Source organism: Protopterus annectens, chromosome 3.part0 (genome assembly GCF_019279795.1).
Source record: "Protopterus annectens isolate FY-2018-M chromosome 3.part0, PAN1.0, whole genome shotgun sequence".
Lineage (NCBI taxonomy): Eukaryota > Metazoa > Chordata > Ceratodontiformes > Protopteridae > Protopterus > Protopterus annectens.
The window spans coordinates 1,524,236,483-1,524,264,000 of NC_056731.1; the positions used below are offsets into that span (position 1 = coordinate 1,524,236,483).

At 44.0% G+C, this 27,518-nt stretch overlaps 1 protein-coding gene across 1 annotated transcript in view; it reads left to right on the top strand.

Annotated features, from left to right (window-relative positions):
• Positions 1-27,518, top strand: part of SMCHD1 (structural maintenance of chromosomes flexible hinge domain containing 1) — a 3,546,415-nt gene that overhangs the window by 3,110,343 nt on the left and 408,554 nt on the right. Inside the window, exon 43 of the mRNA XM_044065561.1 lies at positions 15,493-15,602. Coding sequence (XP_043921496.1) covers positions 15,493-15,602 — 110 coding nt within the window. The remainder of the gene's footprint in view (positions 1-15,492; positions 15,603-27,518) is intronic.

Consider the following 27,518-nt stretch of genomic DNA (forward strand, 5'->3'; position numbering starts at 1 on the left):
AAATGCTCTCTGAAAATGTCTATTACCGATGGTCACAGCATCTGTGGGTATTGGCTCGGAGCCATCCATCTGCAAGAATCTTGTCCTTGTTCTAATCCAGACTAACACCCCCCCTTACCCCCCCCCAGACTCTTAACCCAAACTGTACTATCGCCACTACTAACCACAGTCAGAAATAGCTAGTTGTCTTTACACACTTTAACATCTTGTCTGACAACTTTGTTACTAATATTATAAATGACAACTTTGTTACTAATATTATAAATGACAAGAAACTATCTCAACTTGCAACCATTACTGTATATACTGTTGATAAGCAATATCTTATTGTATTAAAGCCAACAACCTGTAATGTTGTTTACTATTGCTGTAACTTTGTATCTCTATTTATCATGTACATGATGTGGAGCTTTTCTCCCTGGGCATCCACTGAAATAGGACCTGCGTCCAGTTAGAATTTCCCAGTAAACAAATGTAAATACATAAAATAAAATAAATAAATAAGAAACATGTTTGTTTTGCCATTCTTTCAGTGCCAGGGTCTTACAGGAGTGGAAGAATAAACTAATATTAAAAGGTCTTCTTAAGCCTTCTTTCGAGGAAGACTTGACCAGTTCGTCGTCTTCCTCCAAATCTCCTGCATCTAAAAAAGAAAAGGCTAAACCTTCCAAGAGGCATTCCCTGGCACCATCTGGTGCTTCAGAGCCACCTCCTAATCTTTTGATACCAAATAATACTTCTCCCTCCTCGGCTCCACTGATCTTGGAAGCGATCAAGGCCATTGATACTACGACTCCAGTGTCGGCCCCATGCGTTTTGGAGCCGACTACTGATAGCAAACAACGGAGCCGGTACAGAGGTCCATTGCCGGTCTCCCCAACTTTAAGGACCCCCTATATTACAGAGGTCCAGATCTCCCACACTGTCTTCCAGATCTTCCAGGAGCCTATCAGAAGAAGATGTGGAGAGAGTAGTGCTGAAACTCCTGAAGTCATTTGCCTTGCCAAAAATGCTGTTGGTTCTGATCCAGTCCATCCTGGAGCCACTTGAGTCCATTTCCCCTTCTGTGGTTCCTCCTCCGAGCCATGCTCGGCTTTCGGAGCTGGAGTGCTCGGTACCGCTGGATGTGGAATCCTCGGTTCCTGCTCCCCCCAAGGCTGTCTTGGAGCTGGGCTCTGCTCCGACACCTTCGGTGCCTTCCAAGGTGTCTAGGAATTGAAGCTCTCCAGTCATCCCCAACAGAGATGCTTGGACTCGGACCTCTTCAGGTCTGAGTCTCCCTCTCGGTGCAGTGGCTAGGGTGATCTCGGACCCTACATCTGTCGCAGAGCCGATGACTTCCTCTGTCTCCTTGGAGCCAAGGAGGTCTTCGGAGCCAGAGAGGTCAGCCTTCAAGATGATGTGGAGTGTGCTGTCCCAATCATCAGCTCCACACAGGGGTACCGACACTCTTCCCCCTCGGGCACCGACCTCCATCTCAGCACCTACTCTCTCTCTTGACAGCAGAAACCCGCAGCCTCAGGAGCCCCCGGCTGGTGGCCCCCACTCTTTTGAGACCTCCCCGTAATATCCTTCTAAGGAGCCCCCTCACAAGAGGACATGCAAGAGGAAGCATGTAGACTCCCAGGATGAGTCTCTTACCTCTGACACTGACCTCGAGGAGTCAGAAGGGTGCCCCAAGTCACCCTTTGGTCTCCTTTGTAGACATCCTAGAGATCCTTAAGCAGAGGGGCAGCTGGCCCACTGTTACTCCTTCTGATGAGTCTGTGTACCTGAAGGCTTTCGGGTCTCAACCTTCAGCTTCTTGGATGTCTCCACTTTTCGACGAACTTTTAGACATTGTTGGTCAAAAGGTGTGGGAGACTGCTGTGGAACCAGTCCCCAGGAGACCCAATAAATTCTTGTCAGCCCCCAGGGAGAATGAATTTTTGTCCAAGGGCGTTCCTGTAGATGCCATGGTGGTGGCGGCGGCGGCGGCTACTAAGAAGAAACTAGTGGAGACTTCATCTGCCCAACAAGGAGTCTCGGACGATGGATAGATATGGGAAACGTACCTTTTTGTCAGCGGCTTTCACTCTCAGATCGCTGAAGTACCTAACACATTTTACAAGGCTTCAGAGAGATCTCCTTAAGAAATTGGGAGAGACTCTACAAGGTACATCTAATGAAGGAGTCCCTGATAAGATGTCTGTTCAGTTGTCCACCTTGAATGCCATTGTGCAACTCCTCAATGAGGCTGTCTTGTGCAGCTGATGGAGAGAGCAGGGCAGTGGGTTCAGGAGTTTCCCTTTGGCGGCATTCCTGGATGCACTTGTGTAATTTTGTGGAGCCGTTTAAGTCTACCTTTACCAACGCTCCCTTTGATGGTTCTTCCTTGTTTGGACCTAAGGTAAAAGACACACTCACCAGGTGTGAGCAAGAAGGGAAAACGCACTCTGCTGTGGGAGTACGTTTTACCGTCCCTTCTAGACCATACCACAAGGGTCAGAGAAGTGGTAAGATGTGGTTCAAGTAGTCCCGGAGGTTTTTCCTGGATGTACAGGGTGACTCCTCCTTCCGAGGAAGCTGAGGAGGAGCAAATGGTAGACATCGCCCCAGAGGCAGGGGCAGACCGCAAAACCAGGGTGGCTGCAATTCGTTTCGAGGCCGGCCCTATCAGCACTCCTGATGTGGGGCCCGGCTGTGTTTCTCTGGAGCCAGTTGGAGGTCGCATTTCTTTGTATCCAGAAGCCTGGCTAAGCATCACCTGAGACAAATGGGTACAAAGAATTATCACCAGAGGTTATTCCATACCCTTTTCTCTTCCACCTCATGTTCCCAAGAGGATCCTGGATGTTCCACCTAATCACAGGGATCAAGCAACTGTAGAAATGAACAAGTTGCTCGCAAATCGAGTCATCCAAACCATCCCCGCACACCAGGTAGGATTCAGAACTTACTCCAGATTCTTTTTAGTGCCAAAACATACATGGGACTGGAGGCCCATCTTGGACCTCAACAAATTAAACTAATCCGTAAAGGAGTACAAGTTCCAGATGGTGCCACTGCAGTCTATAGTCCCTCTATTAGGGAAAGAAACTTGGATGTGCTCAGTAGACCTCCAAGATGCGTACTACCACATAAAAATGGACAGAGCATTGAGGAGCCATCTACGCTTCTGGCTGGGAGCCAGTCACTACCAGTTTCGTGCTCTGCCCTTTGGTCTCTCCACAGCCTCCAGGGTGTTCACCAAGTGTATGGCAGTAGTGACAGCTCACCTGAGACTGCTAGGATTCCCAGTGTTTCCGTACCTGGACGACTGGCTCCTGACTGCCTCCACCAGGCATCTACTTCTTCAAACCAGAGATTCAACTATTCAACTTTGTGCCCAGTTGGAGATTACTATAAATTGGGAAAAGTCAGCCTTATTGCCCTTTCAATATATGATTTTTATAGGCGTAGAAATAGACACAGTCGCCATGTTAGCTCATCTTCCAGCAGAAAGAGCCCAGAACCTCATACAACAAGTCCTTTGTCTACTCCTCCTCAGGAAAGTCAAGGCAAAGACAGTGCTGAAACTCTTGGGGACCATGGCCTCCACCATATTGCTAGTTCCTCTTACCAGATTACACATGCAGATTCTTCAATGGATCCTGTGGTCCCAGTGGTCCTTCCAACAACTGCCTCTATCCCACCACATCATTTTAACAAAGTCCTGCAAAGAGGACCTCCGTTGGTGGATCAGACCCAACCAATTAACGACAGGCACTCCATTCCTTCCTCGCCAACCCATTGCTGTTGTGACCACGGATGCCTCACAGATAGGGTGGGGGGGAGCATTATCTAGGCAATACTGTCCAAGGCACATGGCAAGATCATGAGGTTCACCTGCATATTAATGTTCTAGAGATGAGGCTGGTGCTTCTGGCGTTGCAAGCACTCCACGACCTTCTTCCTCTTGGGACGATAGAAATACAATCAGACAACATGTCGGTAGTATGGTATCTCAACAAACAAGGCGGAACCAGATCTTACCCCCTTTGTCGAGAGGCTATTCGTGTTTGGAAATGGGTGATATCTTCCCAGCGCTTTCTAGTAGCAAGTGGTCTCTGAAGCAGGAAATACCGGAACAGATTTTCCTCAGATGGGGACAGCCTTCCTGCAATCTTTTCGCCAGTCCGATCAACTCCAAATGTAGCAGCTATTTTTCCCTTATCCCCCCTCCGGGGGAGTCACCGAGAGACGCACTTGTGCACGATTGGCCCCTGGGTCTCCTTTATGCTTTCCCTTTCCTCTCAAATTAAGTAAAAACCAAGATGTCTAAAGCAGTAAAGGTCCTGTACAAACAAAATCCAGGATACAGTAAAAAATCAGTCCAGGACCAAGCACGGTCCCACTTAAAAACTCTTTAATAAAACAATATTAAAAACATAAAAAGGTTAGTACTTTCATGCCCTACAATAGGCACTTCATCAGACCTGACCTGCTTTATCCTGGACTGTTTTTTTTGCTCTTACCTCTCGTATCCAAGGTGATTCAGAAAGCGAAACTGTTGGGAAGCAAATTGATTCTCATCACTCCTTACTGGCCTCGTCAGGTTTGGTTCCCCTTTTTTGGGCCTCACCTACTAGATGATCCATGGACTCTGGACCCAGTGCCAGATTTCTTGATGCACATGTCAGACTCACTTCATCCCAGCCTCCGCACCCTCAATTTGATAACATGGCTGCTTCAGTTCCATCCCTAGTCAGGCTTCATGATTTTTCACCCGCTGTGACCCACATTCTCACATCTTCTCACAAACCCTCCACTAAAAAGTTATACACCAGCAAATGGAGAAGGTTTTCTGTCTGGGCTGTGGAAAGGAATGTTGACCCTTACACCACATCCATTCCAGTGGTTTTGGATTTCTTGTCTGAACTTTTTCACCAGGGTTCTGCTGCTGCCACAGCAATATGAAGTTTTCATTTGGGTCAACATGAGTCTAATCTGATGTCACACAGATTGTGTAAAACCTTCTTGAAGGGTGCTAACTTGCTGAGACCTCCCTTTCAGGAACCGGTAGCTTCATGAGATCTGAACTTTGTTCTCTCCAAATTAACGTCTCCACCCTTTGAATATGCTCATTCGTGTTCATTGAAGTTTCTGTCTTGGAAGACCTTGTTTCTGGTGGCCATCACATCTGGTAGACGAGTATCAGAGTTACAAGCATGTTCTATCAAGCCTCCTTATTTGATTTTCCACAAAGATAGAGATCTCTTCGCACAAATCCATCCTTTGTCCCTAAGGTGTGCTCTCATAATAACTTGAACCAAACTATTGAGCTTCCGGTGTTCTTTCCTAATCATTCCAATGCAGCAGAATACAGATTTTATCAGTTGAACGTTCACAGACAATTACGGTTCTATCTACACTGGACCAAGGTGTTCAGGAAGTCTGACCAACTGTTTGTTACCTTCTCCGACTCCAGATTAGATCTCCCAGTTTTCAAAGTGACCCTTTCGAATTGGATTTCCAGTTGTATATCCTACATTTATTCTTCCAATGGAAAGCCTTTACCGTTCAAGATTAAGGCTCATTCTACCAGATCTCAGTCTACTTCTGCAGCCTTTCAAGACAGGGTTCCAATTGATAATATTTGTGCAGCAGCAGCCTGGGCCACCCCTCATACCTTTATTACTCATTACAGATTGGATTTGACCTCTAGGGGTAGAGCCTCCTTTGGTTCCATGGTACTCAGGAGTACTTTTCTGTGAGCCACTCAAGAATAAGGTGCTAGGGACGTTGTCCCATATGTAAAAATGAAGGCGAGATAGGACTACAGAACATAAAGAAGTTATGTACTCACCATAACGTTCCATGTTTGTAGTCCATCTCGTCCTTCATTCTTATGAACCCACCCTCCTATCCCCTTCCTGGAATGATCTGGAGACAGAAAAATTTTTCATAACAGGTGGAGACCTTTTATTATTGTTGTTCTTTCTGGATAGTTTTTTTTCTGTCTTTCTATAGTTTAGCAGCAAACAAGATTTGGGGATTATACTGGTGCACCATGGGATACCTACCTAGCCCCGAGCCAACTAGAAGACTTTGAGCTTTGTAGTAGGCCAAGTAGGAGTCGAGGATCAGCTCCGAACATTATGGAAGAATGAAGGGCGAGATGGACAACAAACATGGAATGTTATGGTGAGTACATAACTTCTTTTTCTCTGGATTCAATGTATTCTTATCATTGTATAACAATATCTCAAGTTGAATTTCTTCCTTTCTGTGTATATATTGTAAATATGAAATTAATACAAATGTTGTTAAAAAAAAAGAAAGAAACAATCTTCAAAAGTCTAAGGGGAGTATGTTCTACTTATGCCAGTTACTCCTCATCTTCTGATTTTGAAGAGTCTGAATCTCCGTGTGGAAGTGTCCCTATTTTTTCACTAGACAAGCTCCTGCCACAGGACCCTTTTACAAGGTGAGTTGACTGGTCTTCCTGAAATCCATGAATCCTGGGCCAGCCTGACAAAGTCCTGTGAAGAAACCTGGGAAGAGGAGGTAGTGGACTCTGAGCAATGTCTAGGGTATACCTGATGGCCTCTGGAGCTCTAATGATTCAAGATGACCAGTGAACTGACAATGTAAAGCAAAAGTAGAGTTGTGCATCAGACTAAGCAAGAAAGAACTGCAACATTGATCTGCTTGAAAGACTATAATTATGGTAAGTGCAAACACAATGTACTGTGTTTTTTTCTTTAGCAAGTACTCGAAGCGTCTTCTGTGTGGCGACATGCGTGAATGGGCGTTCCTTCATTGAAGGTTGTGCGCTAGGCCCGGCAAGCCAGCACGTAAAAAATCTACTGCCAATCATTAGCGGACCGGAATTCCGCTGTGGCAACCCCTAACTGGGAAAAGTCGAAAGACACAACACAACAGCAACAACATTATTCATTCCTGCATTACATAAATTGCTAATGTCCTGTCTTCCCTGAAATGTCACTCTTCCTTCTCTTGAACGTTATTCTGTATGTATTGTTCCCACAAATTCCACTTATTTCTATGTATTTTGTTCCATCCCTTTTCTAAAGATTCCATCCCAATTATTTTTCTCTGTTTGCACTATTCAATACTTGGATTATGATTGCTTTAAATTTTGATTTGCATTTTCTAGTAATTGCTTTCTTGGTGACCAGTAGCATTAAAACTGTAAGTTTTTATATCCCAACTCAAAAGAATCATTTCCTTGCTTGCAATAATTGGCTCCCCCAACCTTTCTGATAGAGTACCCAGTAGAGAATTTTTAAAATCTTTCAAGTCATTACATTCCCAGGAAACATGCTTCTAATTTGCTTTCTTTCCCATGACACCTCCAACCTTGGAAGATCTCTAAGTTTGTCTCAGCTTGGAAGATCTGCATGAAAGAGAGTGAGTTCCTCAGCAGGATCATGGGTGTCTTTGTCTTAGAGCACACAGGTTCATCCACAATAAGGGGTCTGTCTGGCCAACCATTTTTCTTTGGCTATGCAGTGTGTAGATTTTGATTACAACTCCTATTCGGTTGATGCAAGTTGGATTAACAACATTTGAGTTAGAGGAGCCGGGGGGGGGGGGTGGAAGTGGTTAATGGGTTGTAGATAAATCACTTCATCAGTAGCATTTCACTCTCTACATATTAAGCCTTGTCAAATAAATCAAAATATTAAGTGATAAACTGGTACTACAGGGGCGTCACCCAAATATTCTTTTTTATTATGTATTAATAGATACACATCCTTGCACTTTTGTAGAAAAATTTCCACCACCGTTGGATCTGTGTGTTGATGAAGACATAGTTGATTTAGGGGACTACACTAGCCAGTGGCTTCTCAGGTGTTCTGGGGGAGAGTGTTGACAAAGCCCCACCACAAGTGTTTCATCTGACAGAAGGACCAAGATTGCATTTTTTGCACTAAGAAACAAGGGAGAGAGAGGTGCAACCCTACCATGAAGAGTCAACTTGCACTAGCTGTGTATGCTGTTCCATTAAAACAAACACTCATAAAGGCCCAGAGTATCAGATCTTGTTCAAAACTGTCTGGCCCATGATAACAGTTCATGGTTTAACGGTCTTCAGAAAAGTTTCCAAACACATTTTGCTAAGTATTGTTTTTCTGCTCTTGGAATATGTTCAAATGCCAGACAGACAAACTTGGGGTGAAGAGTAGTGGTGAAACTTGGATATGCACATATATTTTAGATATATTCACTGTATTTATCATTGTTTGTTGTCCACACATTTACTGAGATTTATAGGAAATGCTGTCAGAAAAGTTAAAAATTGAAACCAATCAAGATACTCTCCTCTGATAGTCTGCAGTGAAATGCCAATCAGAATGTGCTCAAGTATCACTGTCTGACTGTAGTGCTAGGGATTGTCTACCTCTACAGTCTGGACTATTGAGCCTTATTTTTCCTCACAGTTCCAATAGTCCTACTTTGATGAACAGCCATGGGTTCAAAACCTTGCCCTTAAATCTGTCAGGAATGCAGTGTAACAGCATTGATCTTCTGGTGTAATATAAACTTGCCTGGTAAAGCAGCCCAGTCACTGCATACTAGTGTGGAATGGCCCTAGTTCTTAATTTCCTCTCAACAGGAGCATTCATGGCACAGCACTTATTGAAGGCTATAGTTAAAGTCTATCATTTGAGATGCGTGACTTGAAAACTTGACATTTGAATCAAAGTGGAGCAGACTGACAAATTCAGAAATGAATGTTAGGGGCTGCTTCAGCCTAGGAGAGCTTCAAGGCATTTGCTTATAGAGAAGAAATGGGGTTTGCTGGCTGTGGGGTGTGCCTAGCTGTTATAGTAACAGAGTAATTAGGCTGGAGAGTTAGTCTTAGATGATTAGGTGCAGACTGAGATTGGGGCAGATTCTGGCCCTCCCCCATAATGAAGATGAGACCTGCCCAGCAGTGGGATACGCCAAGTTGTTGTTACAACAAAGCATGGGAATAAAGGGCAGAATGAATAGTTTGTCATAGCAGGTGGGGGACCCACTTACTTTGTCAGAAACTGACTCAAACAGAGTTGATGAAATGCTGTTTGTCAGCAGCTACCCTTATTGGAGGAGGACAGTTCATGGCCTTGCTGGCAGAAACCACTGAAATACATATTTTGGTGCTGTTGTTATCACTTCGTCTTTGTTGAGTTGGTTGACTTCCTGCATTTCCTGATGAAGCTTGAAAAGGGGATAACTGCATTGTTCTCCAAGTTAGATTCTATACTACTAGAGGCTGTAACTAGTGTAGCATGCTAACAGGAAATCAAGGTATCTTGGTCCAAGACACAGACATTCATCACCTTTTCTAGCTAGACTGTATTGTCTGTATCTCGGCTGTATTGTTACAGAACAATCCTTTGTGGCCAGCTGTCATGATTTGTCTATCGATCCTAGTAGTCCAACTCAAGATATGTTCAGAAGTAAGAATGGCTGAATAAGATTATGTGAAAAAGGTAGGTTGTTACATAGGCAGCTATTGTAACTCCAGATCTCTGAGCATTTGATGTTCGTGTTTCACTGTTGCAGTCATCACTGTAGTGTTCTTCCTGCTGGCAGGCAGCCCTCGGTTGGCCAGAATCCCAAAGTCTGGTTCCGGCGTCGGCTGTTCAGTCATGCTCCCTGACGTCAGAGCTCCAGGAGTACAAAGCTGCCAACCAACGCCATGTTCTCCAGTCTTTCTTGCCGTGCTGTGGAAGTAGTTTGCAAGTGCCGGTCGGCTGACACCTGATATTTTTCGTGCTTCATTCCGAAGACTTTCGTCTTCTTCTCAAAGCTAAGTACCCCGTTGGGGAAACTTTTTTCTTGCTCCAGTCCGATGTCAGAAAAAGTTAATAACTGTATTTCTTGTGGGAAGCAAATACCTCATAAGGATTTCCACTCTTACTGTATTCCTTGTTTAGGCCCTGACCCACGACGTAGCTAGTTGTCGGTTTTGTGCTAGATATAACCAATGTACTATTAAGCAGAGATACGATTTTGCTTTTCACTACTTTGGCAGGCGATTTAATTACAATATGTCGTCTGACACGCTTCCGACTACCAGAGTTCACAAACGACGCAAGGATAAGGACAGGCCTCCGAGGTCCAAATCAGATGACTGTTTACAAGCAGAGCCAGCTGCAGGTTTAGCCGTCGTCAGTGAGGCGCTTTTGCAGCCCCTGTCGTCGGCCATTACAGAACCAATTGCCGAAACGGACTCCCACGAGGAGCCAACTAGGCCTTTGAGTACTACAGGTGCAGGACCTTCGAAACAATGTTTCCTTGGATGGGTCCGGAGCCGCTGTGCAGGTACCGGCTTCTGAGGGGGTTTTCAGGCCTACACAGCTTCAGATAAAGGCAAAGACAAAGGCGAAGACTCCTTCTAAATCTAAGACTCAAGCCCAGGCCTCCTCTGATCCAGGACCCAAGTCTCAAAAACAACTGCTTAAAATGGTGGAGGACTTAATAACTATGATTAGGGGTTCACATCCCCCTCCAGACAAAAGGCCAAGGCAAGAATTGGATTGTGAATCCTCTGATCAGACATCTATTTCTTCAGTGTCTTCCTCTGAACAGGAATATACTTTCCCTCCTTATGAGGATTCTGATGCTGAGGAATCCATTCCTTCAGCTTCTGCCCCTGAGGATTTTTCTTTTGGGGAAACTTTACATGACATGAGGAAACATTTTCACTGGGAGGGACAGGAGTACTCTGAATCTAAGAGAAGGCTTGGGGATTGCCTTCTTCTTCCCCAACACAGACCCCTGGCTATTCCTCCTATTTTGGATATTGTGGATGATGTTTTTTCTGAGGCTAATTTAACTCCTGACTCCTTTCCTCCAGCCCCTGCAAAGCCTGACAGATATTACAAGGTCCCTGACTCCCACCAGTTCCTTTATAAAAAATCCTGCTGCTGATCGAGAAACCATTTCTCTGGGTCCTAAGGGTGTTAAGGCCGCCTCTGCTAAAAACCCTATTCCATCAGATAAGGATTCTAGAGCTTTGGAGAGATGGGGCAAAAAAGTGTACACTTCTGCTACTTTATCCATTAGGGCTTTAAATTGTCAATTTCATATGCTAAAATATCAGCAATTTCTGCTGTCTGTTATGAAACAAAAGCTAGGTACCATTTCTGCATGTGCAGATAATAAGGAATTACATGATTTGATGCATGCTACTGAGCAGGTGGGGAAGCATGGCTTACACTGTGGTTTTGATGCCTTGGAGGCTTCATGCAGGGTGGCTGCTACTGGCACAGTCATTAGAAGGCATGCTTGGTTAAAGAAACAAAACTTGCCTGATCAAGTGAAAGCAAAGTTACTGGATGCTCCTGTTCAGCATAATGTTTTGTTTGGGTCTAAGGCTGAAGAGGTGATAAAGAAAATGGAGGATAAGGCAAAATCCATGCAAACGGTTAAGGATTTCTTACAAGTTCAGTCCCCAAGATTTAGCAGAAATTGGCCAACTAAAAATTGGTCCTTTCCCAGCTCGGACAGGCCTCAGAGGGGTAGATATAGGCGCTCCAGAGGGAGGACCCAAGCACAGACCTCTTATAGACCTAGACAGTGGAGTGCTTCCACCCCAGGGGTGGAGAGGACAGGCCTCAGTCTTACAGAAAACGGGCTCAATGACTCCCCCTGCTTGGCTCCAGGAACCTCTATCCTGGAAGCCCCTCTAGGAGGAAAACTCTCTCTTTTTCACCAAAATTGGACTTACATAACCCAAGACAAGTGGGTTCTGGATGTAGTTTCAAGAGGTTACAAATTCCACTTTCATATCTTGCCAAGACCAAACGGATGGCCAGACCTACCAAAACAGCAATGGGCAGAGGCATTAAACCAGGTGGGATCCCTCATGGCTATGAGGGCCATAGAACTGGTTCCACAATCAGAGACGGGGCAAGGCTTTTACTCAAGGCTCTTTCTAGTTCCCAGAAAACAAAATTCCTGGAGACCCATCCTGGATCTGTCAGTCTTAAATACTTTCTTGGAGATACCAAAGTTCAAGATGCTTACTTTGCAGCAGCTCCTGCCAATGTTGAGCAAAAATGCATGGATATTGACATTGGATTTAAAGGAGGCTTACCTACACATCCCTATCAGACAGGATTGCAGAAAATACCTCAGGTTCAAGGCCGGCTCGAAACATTACCAGTTCTCTGCACTGCTCTTTGGCTTGTCTACTGCACCCAGGGTCTTCTTCAAGTGCCTGGCACCACTAGTAGCTTACTGCAGACTCAAGGGAATTCATATTTACCCTTATCTGGACGACTGCCTTATTCAAGCAGACAGCAAGGGTGTCCTACTCCAGCACCTGGAATTTGTTCAAAATCTACTGAAGTACCTGGGATTCACTGTGAACATAAAAAAGTCAAATTTGACACCCACACAACAGATAACTTTACTGGGTGCGCTTCTAAACACAACAACCCAGATGGCATTCCTGACATCCGAAAAACAACTTCAGCTAGCTTCAACTTTCAAAACCCTGGCGTTAATGTCTCAGCTAACTGCAAGGAAATTCCTGCAGGCTTTGGGTTGCATGGCCTCCTGCATCCTTCTCATACCATATGCGCAAGACTGCATATGAGAAAAATACAATGGTACCTAAAAAGTGTATGGTCCCAGCATTGCCACAGTCTAGACACACAGATTGCTGTCTTGCCTTGCCTACAAAAGGAATTCCATTGGTGGACCATGGCATGTCTTCAAAACAAAGGGGAAAGCCTTCAGTCTGTCTCCAGCCAACCAAGTGTTAACCACGGATGCCTCGGATTACGCATGGAGAGCCCACTTGCAGGGGAAAGGCCTGCAAGGTTTTTGGACAGAGGATCAGAAGCACCTACATATCAATTTAAAAGAGATGTTAGCTGTACAGAATGGCCTCTTGGCTTTCAGGGATCTTTTCCAGCCAGGACAACTACTGATACGGAGAAACAACAACACAGTTATGTGGTACATAAACAAGCAAGGGGGTTCACACTCCTACCCCCTTTGCAGACTAGCCATGACTCTATGGAACACAGTGCTAGCTTGCAAACTGGATCTACAAGCTCAGTTCCTGCCAGGGAAACAAAATATTCTGGCAGACAGCCTGAGCAGGAACCTGTCAGACCCACACGAGTGGATGCTAGACACCCAAATATTCAAGATGATTACAGAAGCCTGGGGCTGCCCGAACATAGATCTGTTTGCATCCCCCCTCAACTACCAGCTACAGATTTTTTGCACAAGGACATATCACAAACTAGCATGGAAAGTGGATGCTCTCTCATTCAGTTGGAGGAACCTCTCGGGGTATGCCTTTCCTCCTCTACCATTTCTTCCATGGATGTTATTAAAGATAAAGCAGGACAAACCCAAGATGATTTTACTGGCCCCAAATTGGCCTCGTCAATTTTGGTACTCAACACTGATGAATCTTTCCCAGGAGCCTCCTTGGATTCTACCTCAGATTCCAATTCTTTTGTCCCAACACAGGGCCAGGTTCTCCACTCTCATATCAAAACTCTCAGCCTGGCAGCCTGGCGTATTCAGGGTCTATGATTAAGCCTACCCTTCCCAAACAGGTCATGGGTGTCATCTTAGAAGCCAGAAGGCCTAGCACTAGAAAATCTTATGAAGGAAAATGGAAGAGATTTTGCACCTGGATGCATGCTCAGGATTCGGATCCTCATTCCTAATATCCAATTGATTTTATATTACCTGACAGACATGTTACATAAGGGTTTATCCTTCTCCTCCATAAAAATACACGCCTCAGCTATCTCTGCACATTACAATACAGATCCTCCAATTTTTTCGCATCCACTTCTGAAACAGTATCTCAGAGGAGCAAAGAATTTAAGGCCTCCTAGGACACCACCCATACCTGCCTGGGACCTCAAATATGTTCTGGAAAAACTTACTCTGCCTCCTTTTGAGCCTGCTGCCACATCTGATATTAAGTATTTATCATGGAAGACAGCTATTCTACTGGCTTTGACTTCAGCCAGGAGAGTCTCTGAGTTACAAGCACTCATGGCTGTGGAACCTTATATTATTTTTCATCAAGACAGGGTCTCTTTAAGGACTAATCCTACTTTCATGCCTAAAGTGGTTTCTAAAGTGGCTTTAAACCAAACTATTCACCTGCCAACTTTTTTCACTAATCCACAAAATAAGGGGGAAAGGATCTTGCATTCCTTGGACGTGCACAGGCAGCTTCGTTTTTACCTGGACAGAACCAAGGATATCAGGAAAACAGAACAATTGTTTGTTTCTTATGCAGCAAATTCCCAAGGCAAAGCTATTTCAAAACAGACCATTTCTAAATGGATTGCTCTTGGAATCAGAGTTTGTTACTCTCATCATGGAAAGCAAATCCCAGGAAAAATTAGTACTCACTCTACCAGAGCTGCTGCTACTTCAGCTGCCTTTCTCAGGGGAGTACCTACCAAAGATATTTTGGAAGCTGCAACTTGGAGTTGTGCATACTTTCTCTAAGCACTATAATCTCCCTCTTTATTCTAAGTCTAGGGCAGGCTTTGCTTCTGCAGTCTTGCAGGGCCTTCTAGCCGCCCCTTCTACTCTATAACCACCACCCTTTATCTCAGCTTTGGGATTCAACCCTACAGTGATGACTGCAACAGTGAAACACGATGAACATAGTACAGTTGTGTACACTTACCATAAATGTAGATGTTCGAGTGTCTTCACTGTTACAGTCTGGGTTACCCACCCTCCTGTCCCCTCTTATACTTTTATTAGTGTGGTTTCCTACTTCACCCTTCTTCTGAGGTGCATTTGCTACAGGGTATGGGGTTTGTTGTATGTTACATTTTTGTTTTACTATTAGCCTTCACTTTTAGGCACCTGACATCTGGGGCAAGAAAAACTGGAGAACATGGCGTCGGCTGGCAGCTTTGTACTCCTGGCGCTCTGACGTCAGGGAGCATGACTGAACAGCTGACGCCGGACCCAGACTTTGGGATTCTGGCCGACCGAGGGCTGCCTGCCGGCAGGAAGAACCCTACAGTGATGACTGCAACAGTGAAGACACTCGAACATCTACATTTATGGTAAGTGTACACAACTGTACTTCCCTGCAGGTCTAGCATTCTACCCAGTATCCATTAGGAAGAGGCTAGTGTTTTTGGAGGCCTTGGGTCTACTTTTTCAGGTCTCACTCCCTCTTGAGCCTTTTGTTGGATCTTTGTGGAAAAGAGCTGGAGACTGTGGAGGCCTGCCATTTCCTGCTTCCATCATTGGTGTTATTAGGTAAGCTTGATTTGCAGGGAAAGCTCCCCAGCCCAGTTTAAAAATAATGAGTGACACATTGTAAAGGTGTACCATCTAGTGATTAGGTGTAATCATGAACCTCTGACTCATAGGTTGTAGATATCAGATTTATGTTAAACTAATAGAAGCATCTACATAACAAATTTAAAAGTAAATGTTTTTAAAACTAACCTGTTTTAAAACATCTCAACTAAAATTAGATTTTTATTTTTCATTTAGGCCTTTACCTCATTTACGAAATGGGAAGAGTCATTTCAGGCCTCTTGGCAATCCTGTGTTTGTCCGGGACCTTCTTATTTTTCCAGACAATGTGGAACACTGTCAACTAGGTAACTAATATTTCCTAATATTCATGTGCACGTGTATCTTATCTATATCTATCTTTATATTTGTGTAGATAATAGATATCAATGTGTAGATAGATATAGATGTATTGTAGACAATGTTGGTGTCATTAATTGTAATAATTTGTAGCAACATGATGTCCTTCAAGAATGCAACTGCAGTCATAACATATGGTGGGTTGTCCTGCCTCAGGCAGCCCTCGGTCGGCCGGATTCCAAAGTCTGGGTCCGGCTTCGGCTGGTGTCGCCTCCTCTCCGACGTCAGAACGGCTGGAGTATAAAGGCATCGGCCGACGCCATCTTCTTCAGTGTTTCTTGCTGCGCGGTGCCCGAAGCAGAAGCAGTTCGCAAGTGCCGGTCGGTCATCTCCTGTGTTTTCAGTTACCGAAGTCATCTAAAAGCTAAGTACCCCGTTGGGGAACATTTTTCTTGCCTCAGCCGATGTCAGAACAAATTGAGAAAGTTAATAATTGTTTGTCTTGTGGTAAACAAATACCTCATAAGGACTTCCATTCTTACTGCCTCCTTTGCCTGGGCCCAGACCACGACGTCTCGGCCTGTGCTGCCTGTGCTTGCTTTAATAAGCGCACCCTCAGGCGCCGGGCAGAATTTGCCGAAGACTTTTTCGGCGAATCCTTCGCTTATATCATGCCGTCAGAACAACCGACAACACAAATTTCCAAAAAACGAAAGGACCGGGACCGACATCCGCGGCCCGCGTCCTCTACCGATATTTCTCCTAAGCCCTCCGCGTGTGCTTCGGTCCCTTCGGAAGCGGTAATTCAACTGCTCCAGGCCGACGACACAGCAGTAACACGTCCCTCGGTCCCGGAGACTACACCGGTGCCGGTTATTGATTTTCCTCCAGACACCGAAGTTCTGGATCTACCCGACACCATTCCCGTAGACAAGGTTACTCCTGCATGTGGGGCAGCTAGGCCTCCTGTATCCATGTCCATCAAGGCCTTTGCACGTGCTAAGGCCGCCAGCCAGGCCAAGGCCCATCCTAAACCTACTGCCCAGACCCCTTCTTCTGATAAACAGATCATGTCTCTTGCTGCAGATCTTATTTCTCTTATCAGGGGGTCTCAGCCTCACCCAGACAGAGGTTCTCAGCCGCCTGCAGAGAAAAGGCCTAGAACTGAGCAGGCTGGCAACCTCTCTTCAGATGAAGCCTCTGGGGATTCTGAACATTCAGATACCCAAGAAGAATCCTTCCAGGCCTATGAGGACTCTGATGCTGAGGAGTCAATTCCCTCTGCCTCTCCTCCAGAGGATTTTTCATTCGGTGAAGTCCTCCACTCTATGAGGGAGCATTTTAAGTGGCAGGGTCAGGAATTTTCTGATTCTAGGAAAAGGCTACGTACCTTCCTCAAGTTACACCAGCCCAGACCTTTAGCTATCCCTCCAGTTATGGATGTCCTGGATGATGTTTTCTCCGACTCCAGTGCTAACCCTGATTCTCTCCCTCCTGCTCCTGTCAAGCCAGACAGATATTACAGGGTCCCTGACACTCACAAGCATCTCTTTAAGGCCCACTCTGTGGATCTTGAAACTATTTCACAGGGCCCCAAAGGAGTGTCTGCTTCCTCAGCGAAGAATCCACTGCCAGCGGATAGGGAAGCAAGGTCCCTGGAGAGATGGGGTAAAAAAGTTTATACCTCTTCCACCCTTGCCATGAGTTCACTTAACTGCCTTTTTCATATGTTTCAGTACCAGGATTATTTACTGGATGATTTACAGAAAAAACTAGCCTCTCCTGAGTCTATTGATAGAAAGGCATTGCAGGATCTGGTCCATAACTCTCAGCAGGTTAGCAATCATTTTCTTCAGTGTGGTTATGATGCATTGGAGGCTTCATGTAGGGCAGCTATGACAGGGGCTGTTATACGTAGACATGCTTGGTTAAAAGAACAGCCACTGCCAGACCATGTTAAAGTAAAGTTACTTGATGCACCTCTGGAAAAACAGAAGCTTTTTGGTGCTAATGCACAAGATGTGTTGAAGTCCATTGAGGAAAAGGCTAAATCAGTTCAGACAGTCAAAGATTTCCTCCAGGTTCAGCCACCCAGATTCAGCAGGAATTGGCCTTCAAAGAATTGGTCCTTTCCAGACACTGACAAGTTTCAAAGGGGAAAAAACAGGTGTGCTCGAGGTAGTGGGCAATACCGAGGCTCCTACAGGGGCCGCCAATGGCAACCACCAAATCAAAGAAGTGGCGCAGGCAAGTCCAGCTGCACCACAAGGACAATCACAATGACTTGACTTTCATGACGCCTACCAAAGCTCAAAGAGAAGCACCTTTAGGCGGAAAATTATCTTTATTCTCAAAGAACTGGCATATCTTAACCAAGGACAACTGAATTCTGGATTTAATAGACAAAGGTTACAGATTCCACTTCCATATTTTACCAATAAGACAAGGCATGCCAAACCTGCCACATCATCAAAGGGCAGAGGCACTCATTCAAGTTTCAAAGCTGCTAAGAATAAAAGCAATAGAAAAGGTCCCTCCTCAGGAACAAGGCCAGGGATTTTATTCAAGACTGTTCCTTGTTCCAAGAAAAGAAAACAAATGGAGGCCTATACTGGACTTGTCTACTCTAAATACTTTTCTCATTGTGCCAAAGTTCAAAATGCTGACGTTACAGCAACTCCTTCCGATGCTGGGCAAGGGGTCTTGGCTGGTCACTCTGGACCTCAAGGAGGCATACCTGCATGTCCCAGTCAGACACAGTTGCAGAAGATACCTCAGATTTCTTGCAGGGACAGAGCATTATCAATTCTCAGCATTGCCGTTTGGCTTATCTACTGTGCCCAGAGTGTTCACAAAATGCCTGGCATCAGTAGTGGCACACTGCAGACTCCAGGGGATTCAAATATACCCCTACCTGGACGACTGCCTGATACAAGCAGACAACAAACAAACCTTGATAACAAACTTGGACTATGTCATTCAATTACTTCAGGCCTTGGGATACACAGTCAACATTCAAAAATCAAGACTACTGCCATCCCAACAGATTATTTTCCTGGGAGCCAAACTGGACACAAAAACACAAATGGCCTTTCTCACAGAAGAAAAACAAGAGCAGTTACCAGAGTACTTCAAAGGCCTAGCAAAGCTCTCCCAGCTGACTGCAAGGAAAATCCTGCAGGCCCTGGGGTTCATGGCATCTTGCATTCTTCTGATACCTTTGGCAAGACTTCATATGAGAAAGCTGCAATGGTACTTAAAAAGCTTATGGTCCCAGCACAGCCAAAGCCTAGAGGACGTAATCCCACTTATTCCATGTCTGCAAAGGGAATTCCTGTGGTGGGCTCAAGCAAGTCAGTTAAACCATGGCATGTCTTTCAACAAACCTCAAGCAGGTCAAATCATTACAACAGACGCCTCGGATCATGGATGGGGGGGCGCACATGGAGGGCAGATGCATTCAAGGGCAATGGAACCCAAGGGAAAGGCATCTGCACATAAATCAAAAAGAGATGTTGGCAGTGATACGTGCAATCGAGACTTTCGAAAGATCACTTCAACAAGAACATTTGCTAATAAGGACAGACAACACCACTGTTATGTGGTATATAAACAAGCAGGGATGCACTCATTCTTATCCCCTCTGCAGATTAACAATGATTCTTTGGGAAAAGTCCCTGAGTCTGAAGATCCAATTGCAATCCCAGTTTGTGCCAGGCAAGGACAATGTTCTGGCGGACAAGCTGAGCAGCAATTTCTGGGATCCACACGAATGGATGCTGCATCCTCACATTTTCTCACAAGTAACAAGGGCATGGGAAAGACCAGACATAGATCTCTTTGCTTCTCACCTGAACCATCACCTGGAAAAGTTTTGTACAAGAACTCACCATCCTCTAGCCTGGAAAACGGATGCTCTCTCCTTCAGCTGGAATTCCCTAACAATTTATGCATTCCCTCCTCTACCACTGCTGACCAAGGTGATACTGAAGATCAAAGCAGAACAACCAACAGGCATTTTGATAGCTCCAGACTGGCCAAGGCAGCACTGGTACCCATTGCTGTTGAGCATAACTCGGACCAAACCGTGGCCTCTGCCTCTATGGCCTCTGCTTCTAACCCAGCACACTTACAGGACTGTTCATCAAAACCTGCAAACATTGCATCTGACAGCCTGGAGGTTAACATAACTTCTTCCGATATCTCTCTTTCCAAAGAAGTTCAAGAGATTTTACTGGAAGCACGCAGACCTTCTACCAGAAAGACCTATTCAGCCAAGTGGAAGAGATTCATCATCTGGAATGCCAACAAGGGTCAGGATGCAACAGTATTGAGCATACCTCAGATATTAGAATACTTGGCAGAATTGTTTCATACTGGTCTCTCATATTCTTCCATAAAGATCCACGCTTCAGCAATCTCAGCAAAATACAATTGTGATCCACCTGTGTTCTCACATCCCTTGCTAAGACAGTTCCTAAGAGGGATAAAGAATATCAAACCTCCCAGAAAACCACCAGTACCTGCATGGGACCTCAATTTCGTCTTGGAAAAATTAACTCTTCCTCCCTTTGAACCAGCAGCATCTTCAGAAATGCAATTTCTATCCTGGAAAACGTTTTTTCTATTGGCAGTAACATCAGCAAGAAGAGTCTTGGAGATACAGGCACTCATGGCAGTACCTCCCTTTCTCATTTTTCATCAGGACAGAGTCTCTCTAAGGACCAATCCTTCTTTCATGCCAAAAGTAATTTCCAGGGTGTCTCTAAATCAAGCCATTCACCTGCCTACATTCTTCCCTAACCCTCAAAACAAGGGGGAAAAGCTGCTACATACTTTGGACATACACAGACAACTACGCTACTACTTGGACAGAACAAAGACCACCAGAAAGTCTGACCAACTGTTCGTAGCCTATGCTGCTGGAGTTCAAGGAAGAGCAATCTCCAAACAAACAATTTCAAAATGGATTGGGCACTGCATCAGATTCTGCTATTCCTTTCATGGAAAAGGTGTGCCAGCCAATATTAGGCCACACTCCACCAGAGCTATAGCCACATCCACAGCTTTCCTAAGAGGAGTGGCTACAAAGGACATTCTAGAGGCTGCTACATGGAGCTCCGTGCATACATTTACCAAGCACTACAACCTGCCTTTATACTCCAGATCCCGAGCAGGCTTTGCTTCGGCAGTCCTTCAGGGCATTTTAGCTACACCATCCCTTTATTAGTTCCAACCACCCCCAGCTTGGCTATGGTATTCAACCCATATGTTATGACTGCAGTTGCATTCTTAAAGACATAGTACAGTTTTGTACCTACCATAAATGTAGATGTCCGATAGATATGCAACTGCAGTCAGATTTTCCCTCCCTCCTACCCCGCTACAATTTTCTTTTTGGGTCCACTACCCCTATTCCTTTTTGCTGGGGGTATCTTTTATGGTGTATCTGTTTATTACTGTTGTGCATGTCTGGAATTGTTTATCCATTCACCAAATTTAGCCTTCCTTGGAGGGCACCTGGCATCTGGGGCAAGAAACACTGAAGAAGATGGCGTCGGCCGATGCCTTTATACTCCAGCCGTTCTGACGTCGGAGAGGAGGCGACACTGGCCGACGCCGGACCCAGACTTTGGAATCCGGCCGACCGAGGGCTGCCTGAGGCAGGACAACCCATATGTTATGACTGCAGTTGCATATCTATCGGACATCTACATTTATGGTAGGTACAAAACTGTACTTTTTATGTAATGTGCTTTAAAGTAAAGCCCACTGTGATATACCATGTAGTATGCATTTAGTTTAGTGTGTGTCCCTGTTTCACAGATACTGTTTGCCCTTGTCTTATCTGTGTTTCCCGCACGTATAGGAAAAACAACTGGCATTCTCGCAATTAACTAATATTTTAGCTTTCTGAAAATATGCGCTTGTTACCCTTTAGCTCTTAACTTAATTTCTGAGCTATTATATTTAATATTGAGTTAATTAAGACTGCTAGAGATGCAACTACTTGCAAAAGTATTCATGTCTGCATGACAAATTTACATTTATTTTTAGTGAACTGCTTGCTAGTTCCCCTTTAAATGCTAAGTATGATGGTTTTTATACAGTTGCCTCAGAATATGTTCTTCAGTCATTTTCTGATTAATTGCCTGCACCTGTAGACTTAACCATCTCTAACTGCAAGCACTTGCTGATTAAAAACACAGCTAATGGTTTTACATATGCAAGAAACAGCTGATTTCACGTGTTAGGAAACTACCATTTCCATACCTTCCATTTTTTTCTAGTCTGATTAGAAATAACATCTGTTGTCTGCAGTGTAAAATACGAAGATTAGCCTGTACCGTTTGTATAAAAACAAGGAAAAATATATTTTAATACACATGATCACTACACTTACACCCCCAACAGCCCAGAAATCACATTATATTGCTTCTAACCTGCCTTTATCTTGTTACAGTATAAACTTCAGATATACTCAGTCAAGAAAATATCACTAACATGAACAACAGTCACTGATGAGAGCTCCCCACCCTCACATTTAAAGTATGTATACATTCCATACAGAGCAGCTTTACAGTATAACATGGTGTTTGCTTTAAGACATTTGTTATACACACATTATTAAAATAAAAAATACTTTTTTGTACTTACATTTACATTTTCAGTCCCTTTATTGTCCTTCTAAGCATTAATGATAAAGTAAAATTATGCTTTATATTCCCACCAATTTAACACAGTCAACAAATTTCTAGTCTTTTTAGCCACTTCATGCAGAAGCACATATGTTTATCATATTGTTCAGTGCTACAGTAGCCTTAGCTTATATGGGTTATATCCTGCCAAGGATATTGGATATAGCCCATATAGCTGAGGCTACTGCAGCAGTGATCATTTGAACGACTACCATTGTGGTAAGTTTACTTTCTCATATTTGTACTGCATCTTATGGAAATTACACTTTACCGTTCTTCCATTTATTTTGTACTTTCACATTATCGCTTATGTTCTTCCTCATCATCCTAATTTTTTAGTCAACTCCCGGGCTTTCTTTAGAACAATGGAAAGGTTTCACTGGCAAGTTCTCTCTCTATGACCTTTGTTATTGTCAGATGAATGGGAAACAAGAGTTCCCTTCAACTTGCTGCCTCACTCTTTGCTGAGTAAACTATTTATTTACTCCTTAGTTTATTTTGCATCCAAAAATGTCTTTGATCCTCCAGGAAATAATAATCTAATGACAGCTGATTATACCAACTTGAATCTTGCACCTGCTTGTTGACATCCCCTTATCATAGAAATGCTTCTGTTTGGTGAACTGTCAGTAATTATTTTCCACAAACGCTCTGTTACTTCCAAATTTTACTACTTTTCCCTTCTGCCACAATTTGTCAGGAGTAGCTCTTTTCTGCTGGTATCACCGCATCTTTGCTAATATAAATTTTGGCTTCTTTCTTATGGCCAGATTTGGAACATAACACACATTGTGCCCTTTCAGTTAACAAATCCTATTGTGGGATACTAGTCCAGTTGCCTATTTGTACTTCCATAACATGAAAGCAATCTATTCCTTCCAATTTCTCTAGTGTAGCAGAAAACCTCATGTTTTCTCTGTGTACTCTGGCTTCTAAAATTACTATTTTTAGAAGCAGTTCTTGAAAAGACACATATTTAGCCAGGCTTCCTTTCATATTAACCTCTGATTTGTGCAGTTTCATCAGCTCATCTGAATAGCTGCGCAAGTCTTCTTGTATTCTTTCCAGTCTTTTGTCATATAACTATATATTCTTCCAGTGGCTCACTTATTTTAAATACCTCTGAATGCATTTGATTTATTTTTTCTGTAAATTACTGGATGCTGTCTCCTGTACCAAAGATGAAAACTGAACCATTTATTGCTGAACAGCGTACAAGGTTCTTCCCCACCAGTGTTTTTTTCTTCTTTTCTAGTTGATTTTCTCTTGCTTTCTCCAGATTTCTTCTTTGCTGACATCCAGGCAGTGTAGTGATTGAATTTTACCAAGATTTTTTTTTAGCTTTTACTGGCTTTTCTTTATAACTTGTTTTTTTTTCATATTAGGAAAGCTGTAATCAACCTGCTTTTCACTCTGCACCCATCCTGGAAGCCATCTAGATTGTTTCCCTTTCAGCAGTAGGTGAATACTACAGAGCCATTTCATCAACTAGTTTGTTGGTTTCTTTAGAATAGAGTGTTGTGGGATATATAAAAGGTTTGACTCTACTAAACCCAGAATTCGTAGCCAGTTGATAATTTTGCACTTAGGCAGTAGAATGTTGTACGTCATGCATAGTCAAGGTCAGCATCCAAGCGATAATCTTTACATGACCTGTATTAGCAGCATCATAATTTGTTATGAATTCAGGAATATTGTGCAGGAGATTCTTTAAAATATGCTTGCCGCTTATTGGAACAGTTGTGAGATATGTTTGAAAGAATATTAATCCCATACTCGGATCTGTTTGCACTATATTGAAAATCTTGTAGATAAACCATAAAGGCCTTGCAGTTTAAGCCCAGACTTGAAATCTGATTCTTGATCATTTATCCAGTCTGATGATCCATTGGAATATTTGTCTTTTGACATTTGAGCTAGTATTCTGTACCTTATATGATAGAGAGGTGGGATTACCTGCCATCAGCCAAGGCAACTCTGGACCTCAACTACACCACGTAAAATAATTGTGCTTTATCTAAAAGCAGTTGAGAAGGCCATTTTAGAAGGCAACAAGGGAAGTTGTAAGACTTGTTGAACATACAGTTAGGATTATGAAAAACGGCATAGCTCATACTGAGATGTGAGTCAAAGTTTCAAGTTTCCAGATCACTGATGTGGATAGGATATGAAACAACATCAGATGTTCTGTAGTCCTATCTCACCTTCATTTTTTACATATGGGTTTGGACCCGATCCTCAGCTCCAACTCGGCCTATTTACAAGCTGGAAGTCGTCTAGTTGGCTTGTGGCTAGGTAGGTATCCCATGGTGCACCAGTAGAATCCCCCGTTTGCCGCGTTGAGTTCGGCTGTGCCTCTCTCTGGCTAAGTTTTTTTAATTTATTCAAAATTTATTCAACATTTTTGCATTTTCAAGACTAACCTGTTATATCATAGTTGTTTAGCATAGTTAGCGTAGCTTAGAATAGTTATCTTTATAATTGCGCCTTTGTGTGCAATCTTTTGATAACTGGCCTTTTGGCTTCATCGTATTGGTATCACGTGTGCTGTTTGTTCATGTTATTCATAGTTTGGTATTTGTAAGCAACTTTGCACTTAGTTTGGTGTGTGTAGTTATTAGGAATTAGTCTAAGTTTTTAGCGGATTTCTGCTCGCTAAATTGTTAGCGTAGTTAACAGGACTAGCTTCTGTTCTATTTTTTCTTATTAATATATTGAAAGTTTCACTGTATTCTGGTTTGAGTGCATGTCTTTCCTGCCTTTGTCTCTTACTAGGTCTGTTTCAGTTAGAAGACCTAGTTGTTTTATGTCCCCTTCCTCGTCCGGGCTAGGCCCATTTAAGTTAGAGGACCTAGTTCTCGTAGTGTCTTTCTCTTTCTGCAGGGCTAGGCCCGTTTAAATTAGCAGACCTAGTCCCCCCCCCCCTTTTTTTCTTCTTTCTGTGTGTGTGTGCATTTTGTGAGAATGTCCAAAGTTAGCAAGGACCATAAGCCATCTGGCTTCAAGAAATGTATTAAATGCTCACAGAAAATGTCCATAATGGATGGCCACAGTAATTGCATTTGCTGTCTAGGGGCCATCCATTTACAGAAAACCTGCTTATTTTGCCACTCGTTTAGAGCTGGGGTGTTGCAAGAACTCAAGAATAAGCTCATCCTAAAAAGTTAGTGGCGCAGCTTGATACCTCTGAGATCATCCATGTGCAACTAACATTGGGCAAATCTGCAATGCAAATTGTGGCCTGCTACAGATCACTCTCCATGACCCAGGACCACCACTCCACCTTTCTAGAGACACTGGAAAACATGAAGGTCCTACCAAACACCCTGATACTGGGCAATTTCAATTATCCTACCATTCACTGGGAAAACTACTAGAGTACAAATTCCCAGGCCCAGTACTTCCTGGAATTCATCAACTCAAACGCCCTGGATCAGCTGGTAAACTCCCCTACCAGAGGTGAAAACATATTGGACATGGTCATCACCCACATGGGCGACAGTTGTTCCACACCGATGGTCAACCCATCACTGGTTAGATCAGACCATAAACTAATCACTCTGGATGTCCACACCCCACCACCACCCCCAACTAAGGAAACCACAGTAAAAAACTTTTCTAAAGCAAACTTCACCTTACTTAAGACAGAGGTGGTAAGTTTCACAGCCCCCATATTAAAGGATAACACTGCCCAAGATGCAGAAACCTTTACAAATGCACTCTATGAGCACCTACAAGGAAGCATGGATTGTGTCATCACTAGCAAAACCAAGACTCACTCCTCTAAGAGAAGGAAACCAGTTTGGTGGACCCCTGTAATAAACAAGCTATACAGTGGAAGAAGGAAACTAGTTCCGAAAAAAAGCAAATCCCAAGAAGGAAAGACATCCCTGATCAGTATCAGTAAGAAACTGAGGTCCCTCATGAAATCATCCAAGGCTAACTTCGAAAGACAAATAGCCAAGGATTCAAAAGAAAGCCTCAAAGCCTTCTTTAGCTATGTTAAGAATCTAAGTGGCAACTCGCAGATATTCACTGAACTAGTGCAAAATAGTACAAAATATACTGAACCTACTGATATTGCCAACATCCTGGCAGATAGATTCAGTGCAAAATTCACCCCCCTCTCACCTCTAAAAGGGCCCACAAAAGTGCAGTGACCCAAAAATCACAGACGCACAGGTGAAAACAGCCCTTTCAAAAGCCACAAACACAGCGTCAGTAGGACCAGATGGTGTCCCAAGCTGTGTCTTGCACAAACTACAGAACGAACTAACTCCCCACCTAAACACGCTGTTCAACCTCAGCCTCTCCACAGGCTATGTGCCCATAGAATGGCGCAGAGCAATGGTTATTCCTCTCCACAAAGAAGGGCCCACAACTGACCCTGGTAACTATCGCCCCATAAGCCTGACTAGCCTGGTCTGCAAGGCTATGGAGTGCATCATCATGGAACTCATTAACAAAGACATTGCAAACCTGCAATCACTTGACCAGACCTAGTTCGGCTTTGTTAAGGGCAGATCATGCCTACTAAACCTGGTTGACTTCTTCAAGACCGTCACCAAGGCCATAGACGAGGGAAAGGTGGTTCACACAGCCTACCTTGACCTCGCCAAGGCTTTCAACACCATTCCCCACTCGGGTATCACAGAAAAACTCATCAGCCTGAATCTAAACCCCTATGTCACGAGATGGGTTGCCAGCTGGCTTACAGACAAGAACTCACACAGTAAGAATAGCGAGCTCCAGGTCTAAACCAGTCACAAGTGGTGTCCCGCAAGGCTCGGTCCTGGAACCCCTACTGTTCGGCATATACTTCTCAGAATTACCTAATCGGTTAACCATGGACACCTCATTTGTTCCTCACCATCCCGTTGCCACTGTGACCATGGATACCTCACAGATGGGGGGGGTTATCTTGGCAGGACTGTCCAAGGCATATGGCAAGATCACGAGGCTCACCTGCATATCAGCGTTCTAGAGATGGGGGCGGTTTTCCTGACGTTGCAAGCACTTCACGACCTTCTGCCTCTGGGGACTATTGCAATACAATCAGACAACATGTCAGTAGTATGGTATATCAACAAACAGGGTGGAACCAGATCTTACCCACTCTGTAGAGAGGCCATGCGAGTTTGGAAATGGGTGATAGCTTCCCAGCGTTTTCTGGTGGCAACGCACATTCCAGGGACAACTAACGTGATAGCTGACAAGCTCAGCAGG